Source organism: Leopardus geoffroyi, chromosome B1 (genome assembly GCF_018350155.1).
Source record: "Leopardus geoffroyi isolate Oge1 chromosome B1, O.geoffroyi_Oge1_pat1.0, whole genome shotgun sequence".
In the NCBI taxonomy this organism is placed as follows: Eukaryota; Metazoa; Chordata; class Mammalia; order Carnivora; family Felidae; genus Leopardus; species Leopardus geoffroyi.
Window position 1 is genome coordinate 203,536,200 of NC_059327.1, and position 20,637 is coordinate 203,556,836.

Consider the following 20,637-nt stretch of genomic DNA (forward strand, 5'->3'; position numbering starts at 1 on the left):
GACCTGCCCCCTTCACCCAGAGTCCCGTGCTGTCTGACACAATGCAGTCTACCTTCCCCCTGCTCGGCCGTGCTGGCTCCACCCCGCCCCGCCTGCTCGCCCTGCACCGGAGAGAAGGGCATCAGTGACCACACAAGAGCACACGGAGACAAAACCGCCCCCGCCAGGCAGGACAGCAGCACGGGGCACAGACTGAACTGGGCCGCACATCATCTGTATCACCAGGCGCCGGTCCCGACTGCAAACAAGGCTGGTGTATGAAAACTTGGCATTTAACCTTCCCCCCGCCGCCCGCCACACCCAATACCACACCAACCTGGCAAGAATTTTTCATCGTGACAGTTTCATACACACTGCAGGATGCACTATTCACACATGATCACATCCTGCCCCAGCTCCTTATGGAATAACCGAGAAGAAACGGGCAAGAACGCGCCTTGAGGTCTACCGTTTCTGAAAGAGAAATCCAGGCTACCTAGAGTGTTGATGCGATAGATGAACTCTTTAAAGACCTCCTTCTCCTGGAGGAACTCCACTGGGATCTCAGGAAACGCTGTACCAAAATCCCCTCCCGGTTTGGGTGACCATCCAAGTTTCCAAACCTGAAAGATGAAAAAGAAAGGAACCCCAGTCAAGTCAGGACAGCCATACTGCGAGGACACCATGAAGTACAATCTCTCTAAGCACGGTCTCCCTCCGGAGGCCAGCGGCCCCCTGACCGTGTGTGCACACATTCCCGAAAGCGAGTGCACCGCCTTCCTGGGAAAACAGCTCCCGTGCTTTGTCTGAGGGTCTCCTTCCCCGTCATGTGCCCCTTATCTGCTCTGACCGCCCCTTCCCCAACCTGCCTGCTCCCCAAGCTGACCCAGCCCCTTCCCCCTAGCAGCTGCCACCCCACCGCTCCCCAGGCTGGCAGCTCGGGAAGTCAGGTTCCAGAGGGTCCGCGTTGGCAGTGCCCGGGTCATCATCACATGCGGGCAGGGGCCCCCTCCCCCCCAGAGCTGGTATGTGAGACAAAGAAGTTATCAGGCTGCACGTAGAACGTTCACCGGTGAGCAGCCGCAAGAAGCCATGCCATTCGCACTTCTAAACTCCGCGAACGGAAGGTGGGCCCAAGGTTGACCTGAGGCGGTCCTGGCAGCGGGAGCGGCCAAGCCCCCCGCCAGCTGAGCTGACCGCTCCGGCAAAGCCGAAGAGGACTTGGGGCGCCCAGGCCGAGGGCTCAGCTCCGGATTCCTCAGGCCCATCCGTGGGGGCCTCAGAGACATAGCCAGCCCTTGACGGCTCTGGTGCCTCGTGTTCACCTCGGGAAGACGCCGGCTCTCTCTCCCCCGTCTCGCTAAGTTGCTCGCCGCACCCTCCTCACCACCACTCCCTGCGGGTTCAGGCCCCTGCCCGAAGAGCCCCCCTACAGCATGGGATCCGTGCCGGCACACTGTGGCTTCTACTCCAGACACAGTGACCTCTGGGACCGCGCCTCCCACAGTGTCCCCCGTTCCTCTCCAGACGTGCAGCTGTCTCAAGACCTACGGTGACGTCCTGCGTGCAGAGCACAGGCCGCCGGGGGGGCCGGCTCCCCTTCCCTGGCAGCACCCTCTGCGTGCTCCCTCGGTGCAGCGTACCCAGAATCCCTCTCTCGCACACACGCACTAGGCTGTGCCCCACTGGCACAAGCCCCTTCTGGGCAGAGACAAGCACCTTTCCTCTCGGTCCTCCTGGCTCACCTTGACCTGCCGTGCTCACCCTGTCACCCCACTCCTTACCTGGGCAGGCTGTGAGGGCCCAGGCAGCTTCCCCAGGGAGAGGCCATGTGGCCACCACCAACCCTCAACTGCTCACACTAAGTCCTTCCTATTCCACGGGACAGAGTCCCTGTTAAAACCGACTTGAAACTGATCCTGAGGACAACGTGGCATGAGGAGACCCAAAAGCGGCTGTGCCGAAACAGCTGAGTAACACCAGACGGTGACTGCTTTTAAAGGGAAGTACCCGAGGGGTAGCACTTCTGGTCTACCGTTAAACAAAGGAGTCTAGTTCCCTGCCAATCACATCCAACATGAAGTACCGACTGGTGGGAGATGAAGTCTTACTGCTGGAAGTCATGCCTCACCCCATTTTGGAAAACCCAGCATTTCTGCTACCGACTGCTGGACGCCACGGCCAAGGAAATCAGATAGGTGCCTTGAGCGCACGCCACGAAAGGCTCTGTACCACAGAGGAAACACCTGAGGGGTCCACGTCTGCTCTCGCCCCCCAGGGGCCCCCAGCCAGGGGCCTGCCCACGCATCTCGTTAACTTCGGTTTTCCGCCAAGGAGTGACTGACCAGACTCACCAGGGGGGGGACGCGCGTGTAGCTGTTGACGAGGGGTAAGCGAGCCAGGCTGATGATGATGTTCCTGAGCACCGATGTGAGAAACGCTGGGGTGCTGCTATTCCTTTTATGGCCCAAGGCCAACACCGACGGCAAAGCCTCCACCATTTCTGCCACCATCCCACAGGCTGCGGTAACATAGGCCGGGTCTAAACAAACACCGTGGTTCAGAGGGCTGTTCTGTCAAAACACATCCCGAACCCACACCTCCACTCCTGACTTCCCCGCCCCCCCACCGCACAAGGCACGACCCTACAGCCAGCTGCCCAAGCCACAGACGCAGAGCCTGCTAGGCCTCCAGTCGCTCGCTGAAGGTCTACAGGTGTTACCTTCTTCAAATCTATCTAAACGTGCAAGCCTGCACACGCCTGCCAGGACTGTCGTCTTGAACCTGTCTCCCGCTCCCGGTCCCAGCCCTCCTGCCCACCCTGCACTTACGCGGCCGTGCCGGCCGGCTGACATCCAGGGGGAGCCACCCCTCCCCGGTGCTTGCACTCCTCTCCCAGCTGGCGTGCAAGGAACCATGATGTAAATCATGATGTACAACATCAGGGCTTCTCCCAGGCTGGTGGGGGGGGGGGGATTCTGATGGGATGCCAAGTCCCACCCTAGAACCCCCAAGGCAGAATGCTGAGGCAGACCCCACGGCCTGAGGTAAGGACCACGGCACCTCGAGGGCAGGCAGTTTCTCGTTCACTTTGAGTCTGGCACAGAGTATGTGCCAAAAAATCATCTGTTGAGTTGATGAATGTTTAGGGCTGTCTGTGAACAGAACCCATGGTTTTGAGGCTGGAAAGGCTAAGCAACTTCCTCATATGGAGAAGAAGGGATTCTTACTGGGCTTATGGATTATGGAGTCAAGTGCCAAGCTAAGAGAGACAAAGCTGTCTTTAGTAATACTTTTTTAAAAAAGTAAATAAACTCTATGCCCAACGTGGGGCTCAAACTCACTAACCCGAGATCAAGAGTCGCACACTCTACTGACTGAGCCAGCTGGGCGTCCCTGACCAGCAGTGCCTTAAGAGGCATCATCCTATCATTCTTCCTCTGGCCAGGACGAGTGTAAGCGGCCTAAACAGGGCCATGGAGAACGGGCACAATGGCCGCAAACTAAGCATGCTCCAGCCCACGGGCCTGTGTGCTCTGACTCGACCCCCTGAAGTGCCTGAAGTATTTTGAGGAATGGAAATTCACGTGGTGATGAAAAGTATGGTGCCATTTGCTGAGCACTTATAACAAGACTGGCGCTTATCCTGGGTGCTGTACATGGGTTAACTCATTTCATCCTCACACCAACCCCCTGAGGGTAGTGTCATCCGTACCTCCGCTGCGGAAGCACTGGATAATAACTGGCCAAGGTCACTCAGCTAGGAAGTGGCTGAGCAGGGAAGTGAGTGTCTGCAGACCCCTCACATTATCAACAGGAAATCATGAAATCCCAAACAGCTGACAGAACTGTAGAGCTTTGAGGTAAACACTTGGAGAAGAGCTTGGCTGTGTACTGAAACACCGTTGTTTCTGGACGGTTAGACAATTACAAAGCCTTGAACAGGTAACTGGAAAACCAGCATGCTCAAAACTAATGACAGGAAAATGCCATCATTACCTGGGATTGCACAAAAGCTGGCAATAAGAAAGCATTTATGTACTTGCTCTGAAGTACATAATGTTTTTTCTTTAATGTTTATTTTTCTTTGAGCGAGAGCAAGACAGAGAGACAGAGCGTGAGCAGTGGGGAGGGACAGAGAGAGACAGGGAGACCCAGAATCCGAAGTAGGCTCCAGGCTCCCAGCTGTCAGCACAGAGCCTGACGCGGGGCTCAAACCCACAAACCGCAGGATCATGACCTGAGCCGAAGTCGGACGCTTAACTCACTTGGGCCACCCAGGTGCCCCTCTGAAAAAAACAGGTTTCTTAAGCCGCCACAATATGGCTAAGACTCTCGTACTCCAAGGAAGAGTGTTCCACGAAAGGGGCAGACAGGAACCAGCAGCCGGGGCGTCTGCTTCCCATCTCTGTGCAGGGGCTGCAGGCCCGCATTCCAGTCACAGCCTCTGGGTGAAGAGCCCGCCCAGCCCCAGGAGCATGGAGGTCCCCCCAGCGACAAGCAGTCGCTCAGCCCAGAGCTTTCCTCCCAATCTGTCTCACCACATTTTAAAGAGTGAGAGACTGGAATCAAGAGATGAGAACGGTCCCGTCTAAATCTAGAAAAGCTGTGAATAAATGGGACGTGGACATGTTTTTTGTAGGAAGAGCAGTAAATTTCATTTAAAAATCCACCACAACACGTGGCTGAAATAGACGCTCTGGTCACCTATCATTCACGTGGGTATTTCCACTAACTTCGAGCTCCTCAGCAATTCCACTCATTCATTACTCAGGGAACATCTGTCGAGCGTTTACAAAGGCGAGAACACAGAGAGGGAACAGCGTCCCTGCCCTGAGGGAGCTCAGAGTCCAGGTGAGAGACCAGAGCAGGAAGCCCTGCAGAGGCCAGAAGCGCTAGGTGGGGAGGAGTGGCTGTGGGGACCCCGGAGGGCTTCCCTGGGGGGGTGACGCCCCAGCTGAGTCTGGGGGCCCAAGGAGGCCAGATGGACACAGCCAGCATGCCAGCAGGGGAAAGAGCACACGCGAGGTGAAGCCGCAAACTACGCTCCAGAGATAAGCAACTAGAGAGAAGCAACAGAGTGCAGCTAAACTAAGTAACGTTTTAAGAGTCCACACTTACCATTTTTAAAAGTCTCTTTTATTAATGAATTTCAAGACCCCAAAGAAACAGGGTAAGAAAAAAAGTGGGTCTTGAGACTTACTTTGTGTGTTTGAATCTACTTCGTCCTCTCTGGCAGCCTTTGGGGTGTTCATCCTTCGGTCTGGACTAAGAAGCTGGTCCCCAGGCTGCACCACAACTAAAATCACAAGAGAACAAACGTTACTATTTCTTTTTATTCAAGATGTCACATTTGCATAGTTTTACAACATCTCAAGGTGAGCGACTAAGTCAAATGAGGTCTAGATTTTCGACAGTACCAGCCTTGGGTATTATTAGTCTCTGGGCTAGCCTACAACGCTCAGGACTCGACTTCTACGTGGAGATTTCTAAGTCTGCCACCTCTCGCCCTGAAGGTTTTTATCAGACAGCTCGTGATTCATTACTGCTAAGAGCATCACTGCAATCCCCAAGAAGTCTGGCTTTGAAAAATTGCTCCCTAGATCTTTGTTTTCAAGTTGACTACAAATGCACAGATGAAAACAATTTAAACAATGAAACTTCAAAACACCCTCTAACATGTAAACTATAATGTCCAATTTTTAAGAAACTCTGGCTAATGACCCTTGTTAAGGACACTGTTCCTTGAAAAGAATAAGTCACTTTTATTTTATAATATATTAGTATTACAATGCATTATAGAAACAAGCATTTTGACCAAAACAGAAAACAATCTTTCTAATGTAATCTTATTAAATCTTATGGTCATCTGGGACTAAAAGCATGAAACAGTCAGCTAGGACCAGAGATCAAAGGGACATAAAATTGGAAATATTTTTTTTATGAAAGTTGGAACTCTAAAATCTAAACAAAATGACTACAAAAGCAAATTCCAGTTTAATTCTAGTGCAGAATCCAAGACATTGGAGATTAACACAAGGCTCATATTTTATTCACCAATTCACCCCCAATTCCTTGCTTAGCACCTGGTAAACAGGTGGTACCAAATAAATGTCTGCGACTCGATCTGCAGAGCTGATGACTGGTTCAAGTGAGAAAGGAGAGAAAGCCCTTGTGGCCACAGACTCACTGGCTTCCAGGATGAAGCGGACACAGTGGATGAGAGAACAGGCGTGGGTCACCATCTCTGGGGAGGAGAGTGCGCTCCAGACGCTGGGCAGCTGCAGGGCCAGGCAACAGCAGTCCAGGCCCGCCTGAAGGTCCAGACTCAGCGGGATCTGCTCATGGATCAAATGCCACGACAGGGCCTAGAGGGGAGGGTCAGTGTTACAGATGGCTCAGACCTGCTTCCTTCCTGTCTCCGGGCTGTCAGGGAGCAAACGACCCCCAGCTCTCAGAGAACTGTCCAAAGCGCCAGAGGCTAGCAGGTCGTGACACCCTTCCAGAGGAATGGGCCCCCGTCGCCCAGTCCCTTACATTCGTGCCTGACCACCTGCTCCCAAAAGTGCCTGGGGCTCTCCTCTCTGCCGAAATGGCCACCCTGATCTCGCTGCTCCTCTTTCCGTCAGCTCTGTAGGCTTCTCTAGAAATCCTTCCCTGGCCAGGACGCCTGGGTGGCTCAGTCGGTTAAGTGTCCGACTCCAGCTCAGGTCATGATCTCACGGTTTGTGGGTTCAAGCTCTGTGCTGACACATGAGGCTCTGTGCTGACAGCTCAGAGCCTGGAGCCTGCTTGGGATTCTGAGTCTCCCTTTCTCAGTGTCCCCCTCCCCCACTTGTGCTGTGTCTCTCTCTGTCTCTCAAAAATGAATAAATGTTAAAAAAAAAAAAAAAAAACAACTCAAAAAAGAAAGAAAGAAATCTTTTGCTGGCTACATGGCCTCCAGGCCAAGGTCTTCTTACTCGGGGCTCCCAGGGCACAGGCAGGCCTTGCCCGTGTCGTAGTCAGAGGCTGAATCTGAGAGCATGGGTCTTGGACATGGCCAGGCTTGGGTTCAAATGTCTACTGGCTACCTCCTAATGGGTAAACCTGGGCAAGCCACCCAACTTCTCTAAGCCTTGCCCTCCTCGTCTGCAAAAGCCCATGTCCCAGAACTGCAGTAAGGCCTGAACGAGTAGACACAGTGGAAGCATTTCGCCCTGTACGTAGCAGGCACAGGACTGCGGTGGCCAGCGATCACTCTGTACTGAGACGTACTGCCTGTCGGCCTGCTCGCCACACTGAGACCAGAGGACAGGGATCAGCAGCCATGTGACTCAGCCTGCCTCTAGGTGGGTGCTTGCTCATCCCTTCACGAATGACCGCACGGTGCCTTCCCGACACCTCTCTCTCTCCCTGCTGTGAGTGGCAGGCGGAGTTGACGCTGGGTCAGCCGTGTCCTGCTTCGGCTGAGAGACACAGCTCAGGTCTCTGGCTGCAAGGATGTAGGCTAGACTATTTTCCAGAAACTGTATGGAAAGGTAACACACCCACATCACGTACACATTTTAGGGGTGACTGTAAGTGCCAACACAGAGTGCTTAATTCCCCACGGCTGAAATGTCCAGGTTTATTTCTCAATTTAAAGCATAATAATTCTCCCAGACTATTTTTCTTTGATTATCCAAATTAGGATCCACACTACATCAGTGGTGCTTCCTTTTCCCTAGAAAAATAATTTTAGTGGCTATCTGTCGTGAAATGAGAGGCAGCTTAGAATCAAGCAAAGAGGTCTACACACAAGCACGTGACTTCCAACACTGTTTGGCAGATTGCTGAGAGGTTTCTGCCCATCTCTCCAGTGACCCTTGCTTCTCCCCACCAGACCCTCCTCTATGACCTGCGCCCTCGCCCCAGACACGCAGGGGGAGACAGCTGTGGGCGGAAGTCCAGGTCCCAGGCCCAGCTCTAAGGTAGGGACAGGAAGCACCGTGTTGCCAATCTCCCAAGGCACCTGTGAGAAAGCAGCACGATCGGGGGATGTGAACGTGCTCTAAGCAGGTGACAGGTGCGATGCTTCACCACCTGTAGTCAGTGTCTCTGTGAGAAGGGGAGCCTGCCTGACGGCACAGCTCCCAGGTTACAGACAAAACTGCCTTCCCTACTTCTCTAGTGACAGTCCCTCAGCACGGAAACAATGACTTCCCCAGCTGCCTCTTACCTCGAGGGTCATGACCACAAACTTCACCGTGTCCCTCTCCTTCTCAGGAGGAAGGTGCAAGTGGCCGGGCAGTTTGGAGAATACCAGCAGGTACTGGGCCAGAGCCCGGGCCAGAGTGGTCAAGGAGCGATACAACACAGCATCCCCTAAGACACAAGATTGGGGGTGAGCGCAACTCTAGCAGAGGCTCGCGAACGGCAGTGAGGCCGTTCTCCGAGAACCTGCAGGCACCCGCAGCTCAGAAGCACATCCGCACCCACACCTAACTCCACGCGTGACTCGGGATGCACCTTCCTCAGAGCCTGTCTCAGTGCCCCTCCAGGGTTGGGCCAACGATCGGCAAACACGCCGAGACACCCAGAGCTAGGGGTCCCAGCACTGTTTCTCAAGTCACCTCCGTGCGTGCTCTCAGTTTATTAGATCAACGGTATTCACCGTATCTTGACTCAGTGCAAAGCACAGTACTGGCTCTGCAGCGTGTTTAAGACATAAAAGAAGGGGGCGCCTGGGTGGCGCAGTCGGTTAGGCGTCCGACTTCGGCCAGGTCACGATCTCGCGGTCCGGGAGTTCGAGCCCCGCGTCGGGCTCTGGGCTGATGGCTCAGAGCCTGGAGCCTGTTTCCGATTCTGTGTCTCCCTCTCTCTCTGCCCCTCCCCCGTTCATGCTCTGTCTCTCTCTGTCCCAAAAATGAATAAACGTTGAAAAAAAAAAAAAGAAATAAAAGAAGTTTCTATTTTAACTACCAAAAAGATCATTCAACTTGTTCCAGTAGGCGGTGGGCTCTGCGGGCAGGAACGGCTGGAAAACGTGGTGGGCGGCAGGGAGCTGCTGCACCAGGCCGGTCACACGGTCCAGAGTCGCCAGGCGAGCTGCTTCGAAAAGTGGACTCCTCTGGCCTCCGGAGACTTCGCGCATGCCAAGGCCCAGGCACGGCGCCAACAGGCTTAAGTTGAATTCCTGAATCAGGACGTTAAAGGTTCAGTAACAACAATTACACACTTTCAAGCAGGAAAGAAAAACACACAGAAGAAAGGACGATGCGAACATTTCTGAGAGAACACCCTCAAGTGCCCCATAAAAAATATCTTAAAGAGTAGCCTACTTTCCGTAATAAGTACCATATGCTCGGTGAAGTTTATTTCTGATCTCTTTGGGGTACTTTATTATTAAAGAAATATTCTAAATCATTTACACCTTCAGATTTGTTTGAAATAAAAAATTTGACACATGTAATTTTTAATTGATAAAAATACAAAATGAAGCTGACAAGGCACCCAAGAAATCCAGTGAAACACCACACATTCACCAAGTTTGAAAAAGGTATGTTCAAAAGCAGGTGAAATAAGTCAAAACAGCCATGATGGTGGTTGAAAAATAGCATTTCTTATGACCATGTATCAATTTGTACTGTTTTGCCAATTTTTAAAAACCATTTAAGGATTTTAGGGGCCAATTTTCAGGTAGAATATTCATCTTATTTTAGGTAACATTCAGAAAAGCTAGGTCATCATCAGTGACCAAAATTGAAATTTCTGCTACAGCTAGAACCTTTAAAGCTATTAAAAGTCCAATTACTGAATTGGAAAATTCAATAAATAGAACATCAAATTTATTCAGCAAATCAGCTTTCACTGAATGGAGCTTAAAATGATTTCAGCAAATTGATTGGAGCCAATTCTGTTTTTTCAATGTAGCGCCTACTGTCAGACTAATGAAAAATCAGCACTTGGTCAAAGACTGTTGTGTGGCCTCTACCCTGAGTCTCTTCCTCCTCACCCAGCCCATCCTTTGCTGCCCCCCACCCTCCACGCAGCCGCCCTGCTGGCCCCCAGGCCCCTGCTGCTCTGCATTCCCATCTGGTACATGTTGAGGCAGCACTGAAACACCTAGGTGTCGTCAGCTGCTTGCCCCAGGAAGTCTGGGAAGGAAGCAAAGGCTGTGGATGGTACAGAAGGGGAGGGCTCCACTCCTCACAGGACCTGCCCAAGAGCTGGGACAGGGACTCGGATGCTTTGCAAGGGCCTCCTGGGTCGGCTCTGCCTGCATGCCTACACGACATCGAGGGTGGGGACGGGGACCTCATGACATCTAGTGAGGGGCTGGGGAATGCCTGACTGCAAGTAATGGAGGGACCTCACTGTATGTAGGAGAGGTACAAGGCCCTCACTATAAGTAGTGGGGGCAAGAGGACCTCACTACATAACATAAGGGGAGGGGTCTTACTGAAGATCAATTTCCGGAATGCCATGAGAGTCAGTTAAATCATGTACTATACCATTTCAATACCTTTCCTCATGACTATGAGAATATACAATGGGAACAGACAATAATCTAAGAGAACCTATTTCCTTCAAGTGCATGAAAAGTTGAATTAAACACAGTTTACTTCCTTTTGGATTCTAATGTGGCTGAAACAATGTCCTGCCCGTCTGTGTTAGAGTCTCTCCTTGTCCTGCACCCCCCACCCCCGGGTCAGAGTCTCCCCTCGTCATGCCCCGTCTGGATTAATGTCTCCCTAATTTCTCCCCTGAATGGGTTAGTCTCTCCATGTCCCGTCCCACCTAGACCAGAGACTCCCATGCTCCATCCTGTCTGGATTAGAGTCTCTGCCATTAAGGCAGAAGAGCGAGTGGCACACGTCCTAAGTCAGTCACGTGATAACGAAGCCGGTCCAGCATCCTGCTAGCGTCCTGCTGCTCTCCACCGTACCGAGTTCATCATGAACGTGCTCATGTCACTGGGAGGAATCCGATTCACCAGTTCTGCCCCTTCCAGCAGCGCAGAATCTGACCTAGTCCAGCACTGGGATTTGACTAGACGTAGGTACCAGTCCTGGGAAGAAGAAAAAGGATAACGCCATGCAGTTGGGCAGGGGCTTCAACTCTACTGAACATGTGCTGTTTCTGTGATCACTGCCCCTCACATCCTGTGGCCCCAGACCGAAGGACAGGGGGCCCCAGATGGACCGTGAATGCAGCTTCAGTAAAACTGGATTCTAGCTGGCCGCGCGGCTGCTCACCGAACCACAGGCCTTTGCCACGGGAACTGCTACAAGGCTGTCTTTGGACTCGCCGTTACCTACTGGACAGCCTCTCCTCCCTTACCCGGTGAACATTCCAGTGCCCTCCTAACAGCTCAAGTGTGGGGCCAGCAGGCCCTCCTCCCTGTGCCCTCACCCACTGTCCACCCCTCGCCTGCGAATGCTCTGATCACCTTCCACTGGGGTGTCTGCCTCGCTCCTTCCTCTCCAAGGCCAGTGCAGCAGAGGCTCCAAACAAATCGAATCTGAGTGTAGAGGCCTGAACTTTGCCACTCTGTGCCTGGGCTATGGGTTTTCAAAATCCAAGTTCAAATCTACGCTGACCTCCCTCCAGAAAACAGAGTACCAAGGATCTGCCGAGGCCCCAAATGGTCCCCAGCTCTGCAGTTTGAGTACTAAGGGTGACGGCAAGTACCAGGGTCCTTGGGACGGTGAGCTCAGCACGCAGGTCGGCAGGTTTAAGGAGAGGGAGACAGGCCAGGGGGGCAGGCACTTCGGGCTACGTGGGCCACGGCCACTCCTCCCCTGCCTCCCGTTTGCTAACCGTGCCGATGCCCCTCTGCTTGACGCCAGAAGTGTCCCAAATCAGCGTTTCCTCTCTCACCCCACACTTCCTGCTGATGACCTGGGCTGGACCTAAGGCATCCTGTCAGTGATGGGACCCCGCCCACTGCCAGCAAGAAGCAGGACGGGCAGAGAGCCCTCGGGAGCCACGCCACGTTTCAGGACGCCCCGCTGCCTGAGCCGCCCCGCCGTACCCTCTGGATTTGCCAAAGGCTCACGGGAGCACGGAGTGCCCGGGCCCTGCGTGTCACACGCACACACGGGCCAGACACTCACTTTGTCTGGAATGACTGTCTCCAGTGCCAGGGGCCCATCCCCGTCCAGCGGGTGGGACGTGACTGGAGGAGAAGGGCCACGGGAGCCCGGCGCGGTAGCAAGACGAAGCCTGTCCAGCAGGGAGTACAGCCTCTGGTGTCTGGAATAGGACCACACGTGGGGTTAGAGCACGGCTTCACGGGTAAGAAGTAACGGTGGCTTCCTAAAGCAGGACGCGACACATGTGACACGTTTTCTTCAGAGCCGCCTCAACAATGCTCAGACAGGTGGTGATGCAGCTTCAGGCTCTGGCTTATTTTTAACAGCACAGTTCATGCCCCACCCACGTTTTGCAGACATTTAATTTATACTCGAACGTCGTAACAGGCAATAACGTGGTTTAACAGCTAATAAAAGCATTCTTTACAAATGCAAAGTAGATAATCTATTCTAAGGCCCAAGTGCACAAAATCTCCCATTGATTCTCCCAACATGATACAATTTATACCAATTTATGTTCACTTCATAGAAGAAGCACCTCACCTTGAACAAGATATTTATATAATCTTCCTCATCTGGTCTGAAATCTAAATGTAGAATCAAAAAATAATGGTTTGACCTTCCGCTATCTGCTAAGAGAGCAACGACTTCATGATGCAAACGACAGCATGACCGGCCCAGCAAACTGCACGTCCGTCCAAACCGTGTGCTGTCTACCCGGTTAGGCCCCTTCCCCAGGGAAGACACCGGCAACGATCCACAGCACAGGCATTCTACCCCGTTCTCCCTCCTGCTCTCCCTCTCTGGCTCTCTCCCTGTCTCTCTGTCTCTGTCTCTCTCGCACACACACACACACACACACACACACGCGCTCACAGGCACATGCCTTCCCCCCTGTGGAGGGCAAAAGGTAAAATCTAAAGGTAAAACATATTTTATTTATTTAGTTGAAGAAATCGATAACAGATGTCAGGATTTCTGATAAGGCTTCTAAAAGACTATGCAACAAAATCAGGTGATAAATACCACACAGAGGTAACATTTTAACAAGACGCAAATAGAAGTCTTGCACGCCGAAAACTGGGTAACGTCTTTCAGACAGGCCCGCTGTTGCGCAGCAGTTAGGTTACACGCTGCGGTTTTGCGACGATAAGGCAGGTAACCCTGTCCTCTGTCACAGCCTGGTGAACACGTACAACCTCTCAGGCAGCCAAGGGGACGCAGGCGTGTCTGCTCCGACGGCAGACACGGTGCTGTCTGTTCACCTCCCTTCTTATAAAGTGAGTCCCATTCCGTGTCATTTAGGAAGGCCTTCTCCCAAGGCCCTTCTGCGGTAAACTCACCTACAAGGCACATCGATCTCTCGTCCTGAGCTTATCCCCTTACAGATCGGAGCCTTTATATCCAAAAGCAAGGGACGCCTGGTTGTAGCATTACCTCTGAGCCAGCCCGCTGCTCTGAAGGTATTCCTGGATCCTGGTTAGTTCCTCCACCGGCAACTGGGCCATGCTGCTCTGCAGTGGACAATAACACGTCAGCACGTAATGAATCCAAATACCCTTGCGCCGATTTAAAAAGCAAAGAGTAACGTGCACAGTTTACGAGTAGAGAGTACAGGCAGCACTCGTATCAGGCACACAAGGAATCTACACATCTCGTACACGTTTCCCTCAGCGGCCATGTGAAGACTATGCCTGTGGAGGAAGAAACCAGCCAACTCTTCTGCCTCCTCTGCTAACTTCTCAGTAAAAACCAGTCTCAGGGTTTTTCTAGTACCTGCAAATTTGCGGCCAAAAGCATTTCCACGCGGCGACAGGCAAGGGTGTCGACCATGCGAGCCAGCACTCGGAACGGGGTGCACAAAAGCTTGTCCACATACAGTGTTAACACGGCGCCCGACTGGCTGAGGTGGATGCCTTCCAGGCACTGAAGCGTCTTCTTCAGGGTGGTGGGCTGGAGGTGGGGAGAAGGAAAGCAGCAAGGGCACAGGATTTTGCCAACTGGAAATCAGCAGTTTCAAAGTTCCGACGGTACGTGTTTAAGGCAGAGAAAAAAACTGACGGGCAACGGTCGTCACTAGAGAGACTTACGGCTGAAAGGTTCTCACAACGAGACTGAATCGCCTGGATGAAGAGGCCGCTGGCGGCGGAGTTCCGGTGAACGGCACTAATGAAATCCTGCACGGGAGGCTCATGGGACAGATTGATCAGGTCCTGAATATGGTTCACGATGAGCCACGTTAAGTGCTCTGAATCGTGTAGGTTCTGACACTGAGGAAAAAAGACAGTGAAAGACTCGTTTCCAAGTAGACAAGCACAGAACGGATACTGATGCCACGGAAAAGGCCACAAGAGGTAGGAAGGGGAAAATAAATCCCCAATTATGATCTTCACTGAAAATGTCCAGTGTCTGACCACCAATGATCATCAGGGTCGGAACTCACTTCACAGACTCCGTTGCCTTCAACCCTACGATGTGGCCAAAGCTGTTGCATGTCAGACCCCGCCAGGGAAATGTGACACTCCAGCACAGCTCCGAGGGACACCGGCCAAGGGGTAGGGGGAGAGAGGAGCAAGGCCCAGGGCTACAGGGGTCAACGGGCGCCTGCCATGGACCAGTGACCCCAGGGCAGCGGGCACAGCAGGGCCGACGTCGCCCTGCCCTCAGGTGACTGGACCGAGCCGTGATGCAGGAGACCAGGTGACAGACACTCCCACGCACGGCGGGCCCTGCTCTGTCCGGGCTTCCATCTAGCCCAACGAGAGTGAGAGTGTTCTCCGGTTCTCCTTCTCCAATCCTGTGACAGGTCACCGGAGAAAAAGGGCTCCCACAACTGTCACAGTTTTGACAGAATGCCTGAATCCAAAATATGAACAAATTCCACATGGACATTAAGGGGCGAAACTTGAGATTTATAAGGAAATAAATATCCATCTTTATTTTTTTTATTATTATTTTTTTAAGGTTTATTTATTTTTGAGAGAGAGAGAGAGAGACAGTGTGAGCGGGACAGGGTCAGAGAGAGAGGGAGACACAGAATCCAAAGCAGGCTCCAGGCTCTGAGTTGTCAGCACAGGGCCTGATGTGGGGCTCGAACTCACAGTGACATCAGACCTGAGCCGAAGCCAGACACTTAACTGGCTGAGCCACTTAGGCGCCCCCCCCTCCTTTTTCTTCCCCATCTTTAAATACGTATGTTGCTTTTTCATCTTAATTCATAATCCTCCTAGGCAGAAACTGTACAATAAGAACAATTCTTTGACTTGGTTACTGATTAATATTTTCTACGGGGGATAACTTGATAGCATTAGTTTAGAAAATTTGTATTTTTCTTACATTTCTGTGAAAGCATTATGTAATTATTTCTCAAAAGTAGAATAAGATAGAAAAACTATGTCAACGTAAAGAATGTAAGTAAAAAAAGTGAGTAGCAATAAAAAATCTCTCTGATGACAACTAGTTCCTTGAAAGAGTCCCCTTCCTTTCCGACTGAGAATGTCATGCCCTCTGCTGTGTGAAAACAGCATGTGCATGGTGCCATGTTAGTGCCAAAGATGTGCACGTGCTCTGTATTGGGAGAGAAAAAGCACCAAATTCCAGCCAAAATGCCACAACAGGTTTTCTGAGTAATGCAATTACAAGGAGATGGTATCTTCTTCTGTTTATTGGTTTTTGTTAATTTTCTTATTTTTTCTTCATGTTTATTTTGAGAGAAAGTGTGCACGAGGGGGAGAGGAGCAGAGAAAGAGGGAGAGAGAGAATCCCAAGTAGGCTCCATGCTGTCAGCACAGATCCTGACAAGGTGCTCAATCCCATGAATCGTGAGAACGTGACCTGAGCCAAAATCAAGAGTCAGACACTCAACTGAGACACCCAGGCACCCCTGGTTTTTATCAATTTTCTCTATGAAACATGTGATGCTCATTTGACGGCCAACAACTCCGCAAATGCTATCTTTTTGAAAAGGACGGCATATGGGGTACCCGGGTGGCTCAGTCGGTTAAGCATCCGACCCTTGGTTTCGGCTCAGGTCATCATCTCATGATTGGTGAGTTTGAGCCTCGCACTGGGCTTTGCGCTGGCAGCGTGCAGCCTGCTTGGGATTTCTCTCTCCCTCTCTCTCTGCCCCTCCCCAACTCATGCTGTCTCTGTGTCTCTCAAAATCAATAAACTCAAAAATAAAATAATATCATAACGTAATATAAAAATAAAGTAAAATAAAAGATAAAATAAAATAAAATAAAATGGATGGCATTTAACCAGGAAATTTTTAACTTAAAAACTTTTTTTAACATTTATTTATTTTTGAAAGAGAGAGAGACAGAGTGTGAGCCGGGGAGGGGCAGAGAGAGAGGGAGACACAGAATCTGAAGCAGCTCCAGGCTCCGAGCTGTCAGCACAGGGCCCGACAAGGGGCTCGAACCCACGAACGGTGAGATCGTGAACTAAGCCGAACTCGGAGGCCCAACTGACTGAGCCCCCTAGGCACCCCAGGAAGCAACTTAAAAATGAAGCAACAGGTACCTAAGGCCCTTGCCACAGATGACGAACCTCGTATGAGAGCCGCACTCAAAAGTCACACTCTCGGCTCGTTCCTATCACACAGGCAGGCCGACCAGGTGCCAGAGGCACGGGACCTGCAGACAAACCTTCCTTCCGCGACCAGCCAGAGCAGGACCCAACGCTCGCTGCGGTCCACGGTCCTGTGGTCTCCGAGCTGGTGGCTGGGTGGCAGGAGGTGGCTCCGCAGAAGCTGCCCCTGCCCCACCACACCCCTCGTTTCCCGACTTACGACATAATCGCAGAAGAGAATGAGAGCTCCCCGCCGCACTATTTCTCTGTTGCACATTCCGGGTTTACTGGCCGCGTCGGAGTCCCCCTCCTCTCCGGACATCTGGGGGCTGAGTGACTTCGTACTGGACAGACTACGTCTCCTGGAAGGAGGAACAGGCGTGCTGACGCCTCTGGGACAGCCACCCCCGCCGCGTGTGTGACGTGCGCTCTTAGCCGCTGGCCTCTGAGCTACGGCAGCGCATGCGTGGAAAACGAAAGAAAGAAGAGGGTCTCACGGGCAAACCGCCAAATGCTTGACTTAAAGGCCAAGGCCGGCCCGAGGCTGCAGGCGGATGGGCACTCAGGCGCCGAGGCTCTCGGCCACCGCGCCGGACAAGGCAGCTGCCGTGGGGACCCCAGCGCCGGCACGCGCACGAGCTGCCTACCGTGTTTCACGAGTCACCAGGGAAGCGCGCACTCACCGAGGCCCCGGCAGAGAGCAGGTCTGCAAAATTCACCGCCTCTAGGGAGGCCGGTCTTTTTCTTTCTCAGCCCAGGGGAATCACACACTCGGAACCCTCGATTCCGCCACAACCCTTCACACACTTGTTGCCACTCCCACAAACTTGCCCCGGCCTAAGTGTGAGGACAATCTCCTTCCCTCGGCGGCAAAGAGCTTAGTGGAGACAGAGGTCACACAAGGACGAGAATATTCTGGAATGTGTCAACTTCTCCTTTGACACTTCAGGATTTACAAGGGAACTGGTCTAAAATATTCTACAGGTTAGAAACCTGTTCAAACTGCAATTTGCCTTTTCTCACCTGGTGAATGGACGAGCCAGCTGTTGTCACCCAGACAAGGGAATACTACTCGCTGATCCCAAGAACAGATCACCGGTACACGCGCGCCAGCGCCATCAAAGACCTTTAAATACAGCGCGCCAAGTGACAAAGCCAGACCGAAGAAGCACGGACCGTGTGACTCCATCCAAATGGCACCGTGCAACAGGCTACACACAAGCACAGAGCACGGACCAGTGGCAGGGTATGGGGGTGACCACGAAGGACGCAGGGAATCTTCTGAGGTGACAGCGCTGATCTGTATCGTGACTGTGGTGGCATTCACCTGACACTTGGTACAAGAGTGGGTTGTCCTGTATTGTAAGTCGTAAGTCAATTTAAAACCGACAAACAGAAACATCTCCTCTTCTCAGCCCTCCTGCCAGCCCCAGAAAACAATTCCCAGATGAAGAGGTTTCTGACGTAACATCAGAGGAAGCAAAGGCACACGCAACAGAAAAGGAGCGGGTGGTCTGAACAGGACATCCCAGAGTCGATGGAGGCACTTAGCGGGTTAACTCCCACCAACACAAAAAGAGCCAAACACACGCCACACAAATACCAAACACTCGCCGTACACAGACCGTACGCACGCCACAAATACGACACACACAACCACGCATACACTGCCCCCGCCCACACACACACAAGCACCTAACACTAATGGAAAGAGACCGGCAAGGATCCAGCATGGCAGACCGGAGGAGCGCGACTCTTCCTGCACACCCAGCTGGTCGAAGGGGCCCCGTGGCCGTGGCGGGTGCTCCACCTACACAGCTCCCCAAAGCAAAAGGGACGCCTGCAGCCTCTGACAGTGACTGGCTCTCGAGGTTGTTCGGATTTTTCAAGCATTTAAGTCTACTGACTAAACCTGCTTTTGTCTTCTCTGGGGCCCCCAGTTGGCTCTGTTGTGGAGCATGTGACTCTTGGGTCTCGGGGTTGGGAGTCTGAGCCCCACGTTAGGGATACAGGTTACTTAAAACAACAAGTTTTTAAAAAAGGGAAGCAAAACACTGCGATTAATAACACCTCTGCAGTTTCCGTGTCTTAAATGCTATCAAGTGGCGAAGTCCATCTCTCCCACTGCCCTGGACAGCAGGTGGACAGGAGCCGTTACGGAAGTGGCACCCGTGGAGCCCACGAGAAACACAACACAGGAGGCCAGCCTCGTGTGCAGGGCCTGGTCAGTGTCCTGAAGCAGAAGACAGGAAAGGAGGAATGCGAGGGGGGAAGGAAGAAGTGGAAAGTCTCCACCTGGAGGTGACACGTGTGTGTGCACAGAGAAGCCTCCTGGGGCCCCCGCGTGAGTCGGGCCAGGTCTCGGGACGTGAAGTCAGTACACAAAACCACTTGCATTTCCAGAAGCTAGCGGCACACCACGCAAAACAAAACACTTCTGAAAGCACCGCTTGACACACCATCCCAGATGAAGCGCAGAAACAATTCATAAACACGCGTGACCCCTGTACGCCAGACGCTAGGAGACGGTTGTGGCACACGAAGCACCTAACTCAGCAGAGAGAGAGGCCAAGTTCGAAGACGGAGAGACTGGATGCTGGACACGGGCTCTCCAGATCACTCTCCAGACCAGCTGCAAGCTCAGTCAAACCCCTGCCGCTGGCTTGTGTGCACTCACAACCGGATTCGAAGACATGCAGGTGGAAATGCAAAGAACGTAAAAGAGCCAAAGCCAGGTTGAACGTGAAGGGAAGCTGCGGGAGCGGCAGGGCGGCCGAGGGACGCAGTGGCGGTGCCGGCAGCGCGGAGTGACGGCCGTGAGCAGGGCCCAGAGGCAGGTCCACACGCCGGTGCCCACTGGGTTCTGAGGCAGGTGCCACGGGGACTCAACAGAGGCGGGACGGCCTTTTCCACACGCAATGCGGACCGAAGCACCCCGCACGTTTCGTCACACACAAATGTTAGCTCGTAGCGGTGAGCACCAACGCTATGGAAGTTCCAGAAGAAGCCACAGAAGACAATCTTGGTGCTCTTGGGGGAGGCACACATTTCTTGGGTTGGACAGAAAAGGAATGAACCAGAATAACTGACAAACTTGATTGCATAGAATTTTAACATTTCTGCTCAAATGAAATCAAACATGAAAATAAAACAGCAAACCACAGAATGAGAGAGAACTTTTACGTTACCTCTGACAAAGAGCTTACATCCAGAATATAAAAAATTTACAGCCCAGTAACAAGACAAGAGACAGCCAAATCTTAAAAAACAGCAAATATCTGAATGTGTACTTTACAACAGAAGGTATACAAATGGCCACCAGGCACGTGAAAACACGACTGACCTTCTAAGTCATGAGAGAAACACGAATGAAAACCGTAATGACACCGCCCTGCACCCGCTCCGAGGCCTAGAAGGGGAAAAGCGCCTGTAACGTCCCAGGTGGGGAGGATTCGGAGCCATTCGAACTCACAGCCGCTTCCCACGTGTCTCCCTCTGGAGCAAACCTCCTGTGAGCCGTCCAGAGCCAGGCGGTCTCAAATGTCCCGACTTCCTAGATCTGTTTTCCTGAACTTTTACTCCGAAGACTTTCCAACCAACAGAAGAGCTGAAAGGTTAATTCAATGAGCAGTCACACACCCTTCACCTAGATTCAACCACCAGTATGTTGTCGCCTTGTGTGCACACACACGTGCCCTCCACACACACGCCCTCACACACGTACGTGCTCTACGCACACGCACAAACCCTACGGGCACACACACTCCACGCACGCACACACGTGCACTCCACACATTCTCTACACGCACGCACAGTCCGGGTCTCTGGCACGAGCCCCCGGCGGCTCTCAGGCCCACTCCTCAGGGACTCAGGGCCTCGCCCGGCGTGTGCTCCGCGGACCAGAGCATCACTCCACCCGGGAGCCTGGCGGAGGAGCAGAGTCCCAGGCCCCGCCAGTGACCTGGTGAACCAACCCTGGTTCTAATAAGCCGGCCAGCTGCCTGGTGTGTGCACTGAGGAAGCACCA

The 20,637-nt window shown here is 52.5% G+C and overlaps 1 protein-coding gene across 3 annotated transcripts in view; it reads right to left on the reverse strand.

Moving 5' to 3' along the window:
- The window catches only part of HTT (huntingtin), a 151,533-nt gene that overhangs the window by 19,469 nt on the left and 111,427 nt on the right, over positions 1 to 20,637 (reverse strand). For all 3 annotated transcript variants that reach the window (XM_045474724.1, XM_045474725.1, XM_045474726.1), the window contains 12 exons: positions 16,831 to 16,972; positions 14,129 to 14,308; positions 13,815 to 13,991; positions 13,476 to 13,552; positions 12,060 to 12,198; positions 10,889 to 11,011; positions 8,923 to 9,136; positions 8,180 to 8,325; positions 6,170 to 6,347; positions 5,183 to 5,278; positions 2,334 to 2,521; positions 476 to 602 (listed from right to left, as the gene is read on the reverse strand). In XM_045474724.1, the coding sequence (XP_045330680.1) occupies positions 476 to 602; positions 2,334 to 2,521; positions 5,183 to 5,278; positions 6,170 to 6,347; positions 8,180 to 8,325; positions 8,923 to 9,136; positions 10,889 to 11,011; positions 12,060 to 12,198; positions 13,476 to 13,552; positions 13,815 to 13,991; positions 14,129 to 14,308; positions 16,831 to 16,972 (1,787 nt within the window). The remainder of the gene's footprint in view (positions 1 to 475; positions 603 to 2,333; positions 2,522 to 5,182; positions 5,279 to 6,169; positions 6,348 to 8,179; positions 8,326 to 8,922; positions 9,137 to 10,888; positions 11,012 to 12,059; positions 12,199 to 13,475; positions 13,553 to 13,814; positions 13,992 to 14,128; positions 14,309 to 16,830; positions 16,973 to 20,637) is intronic.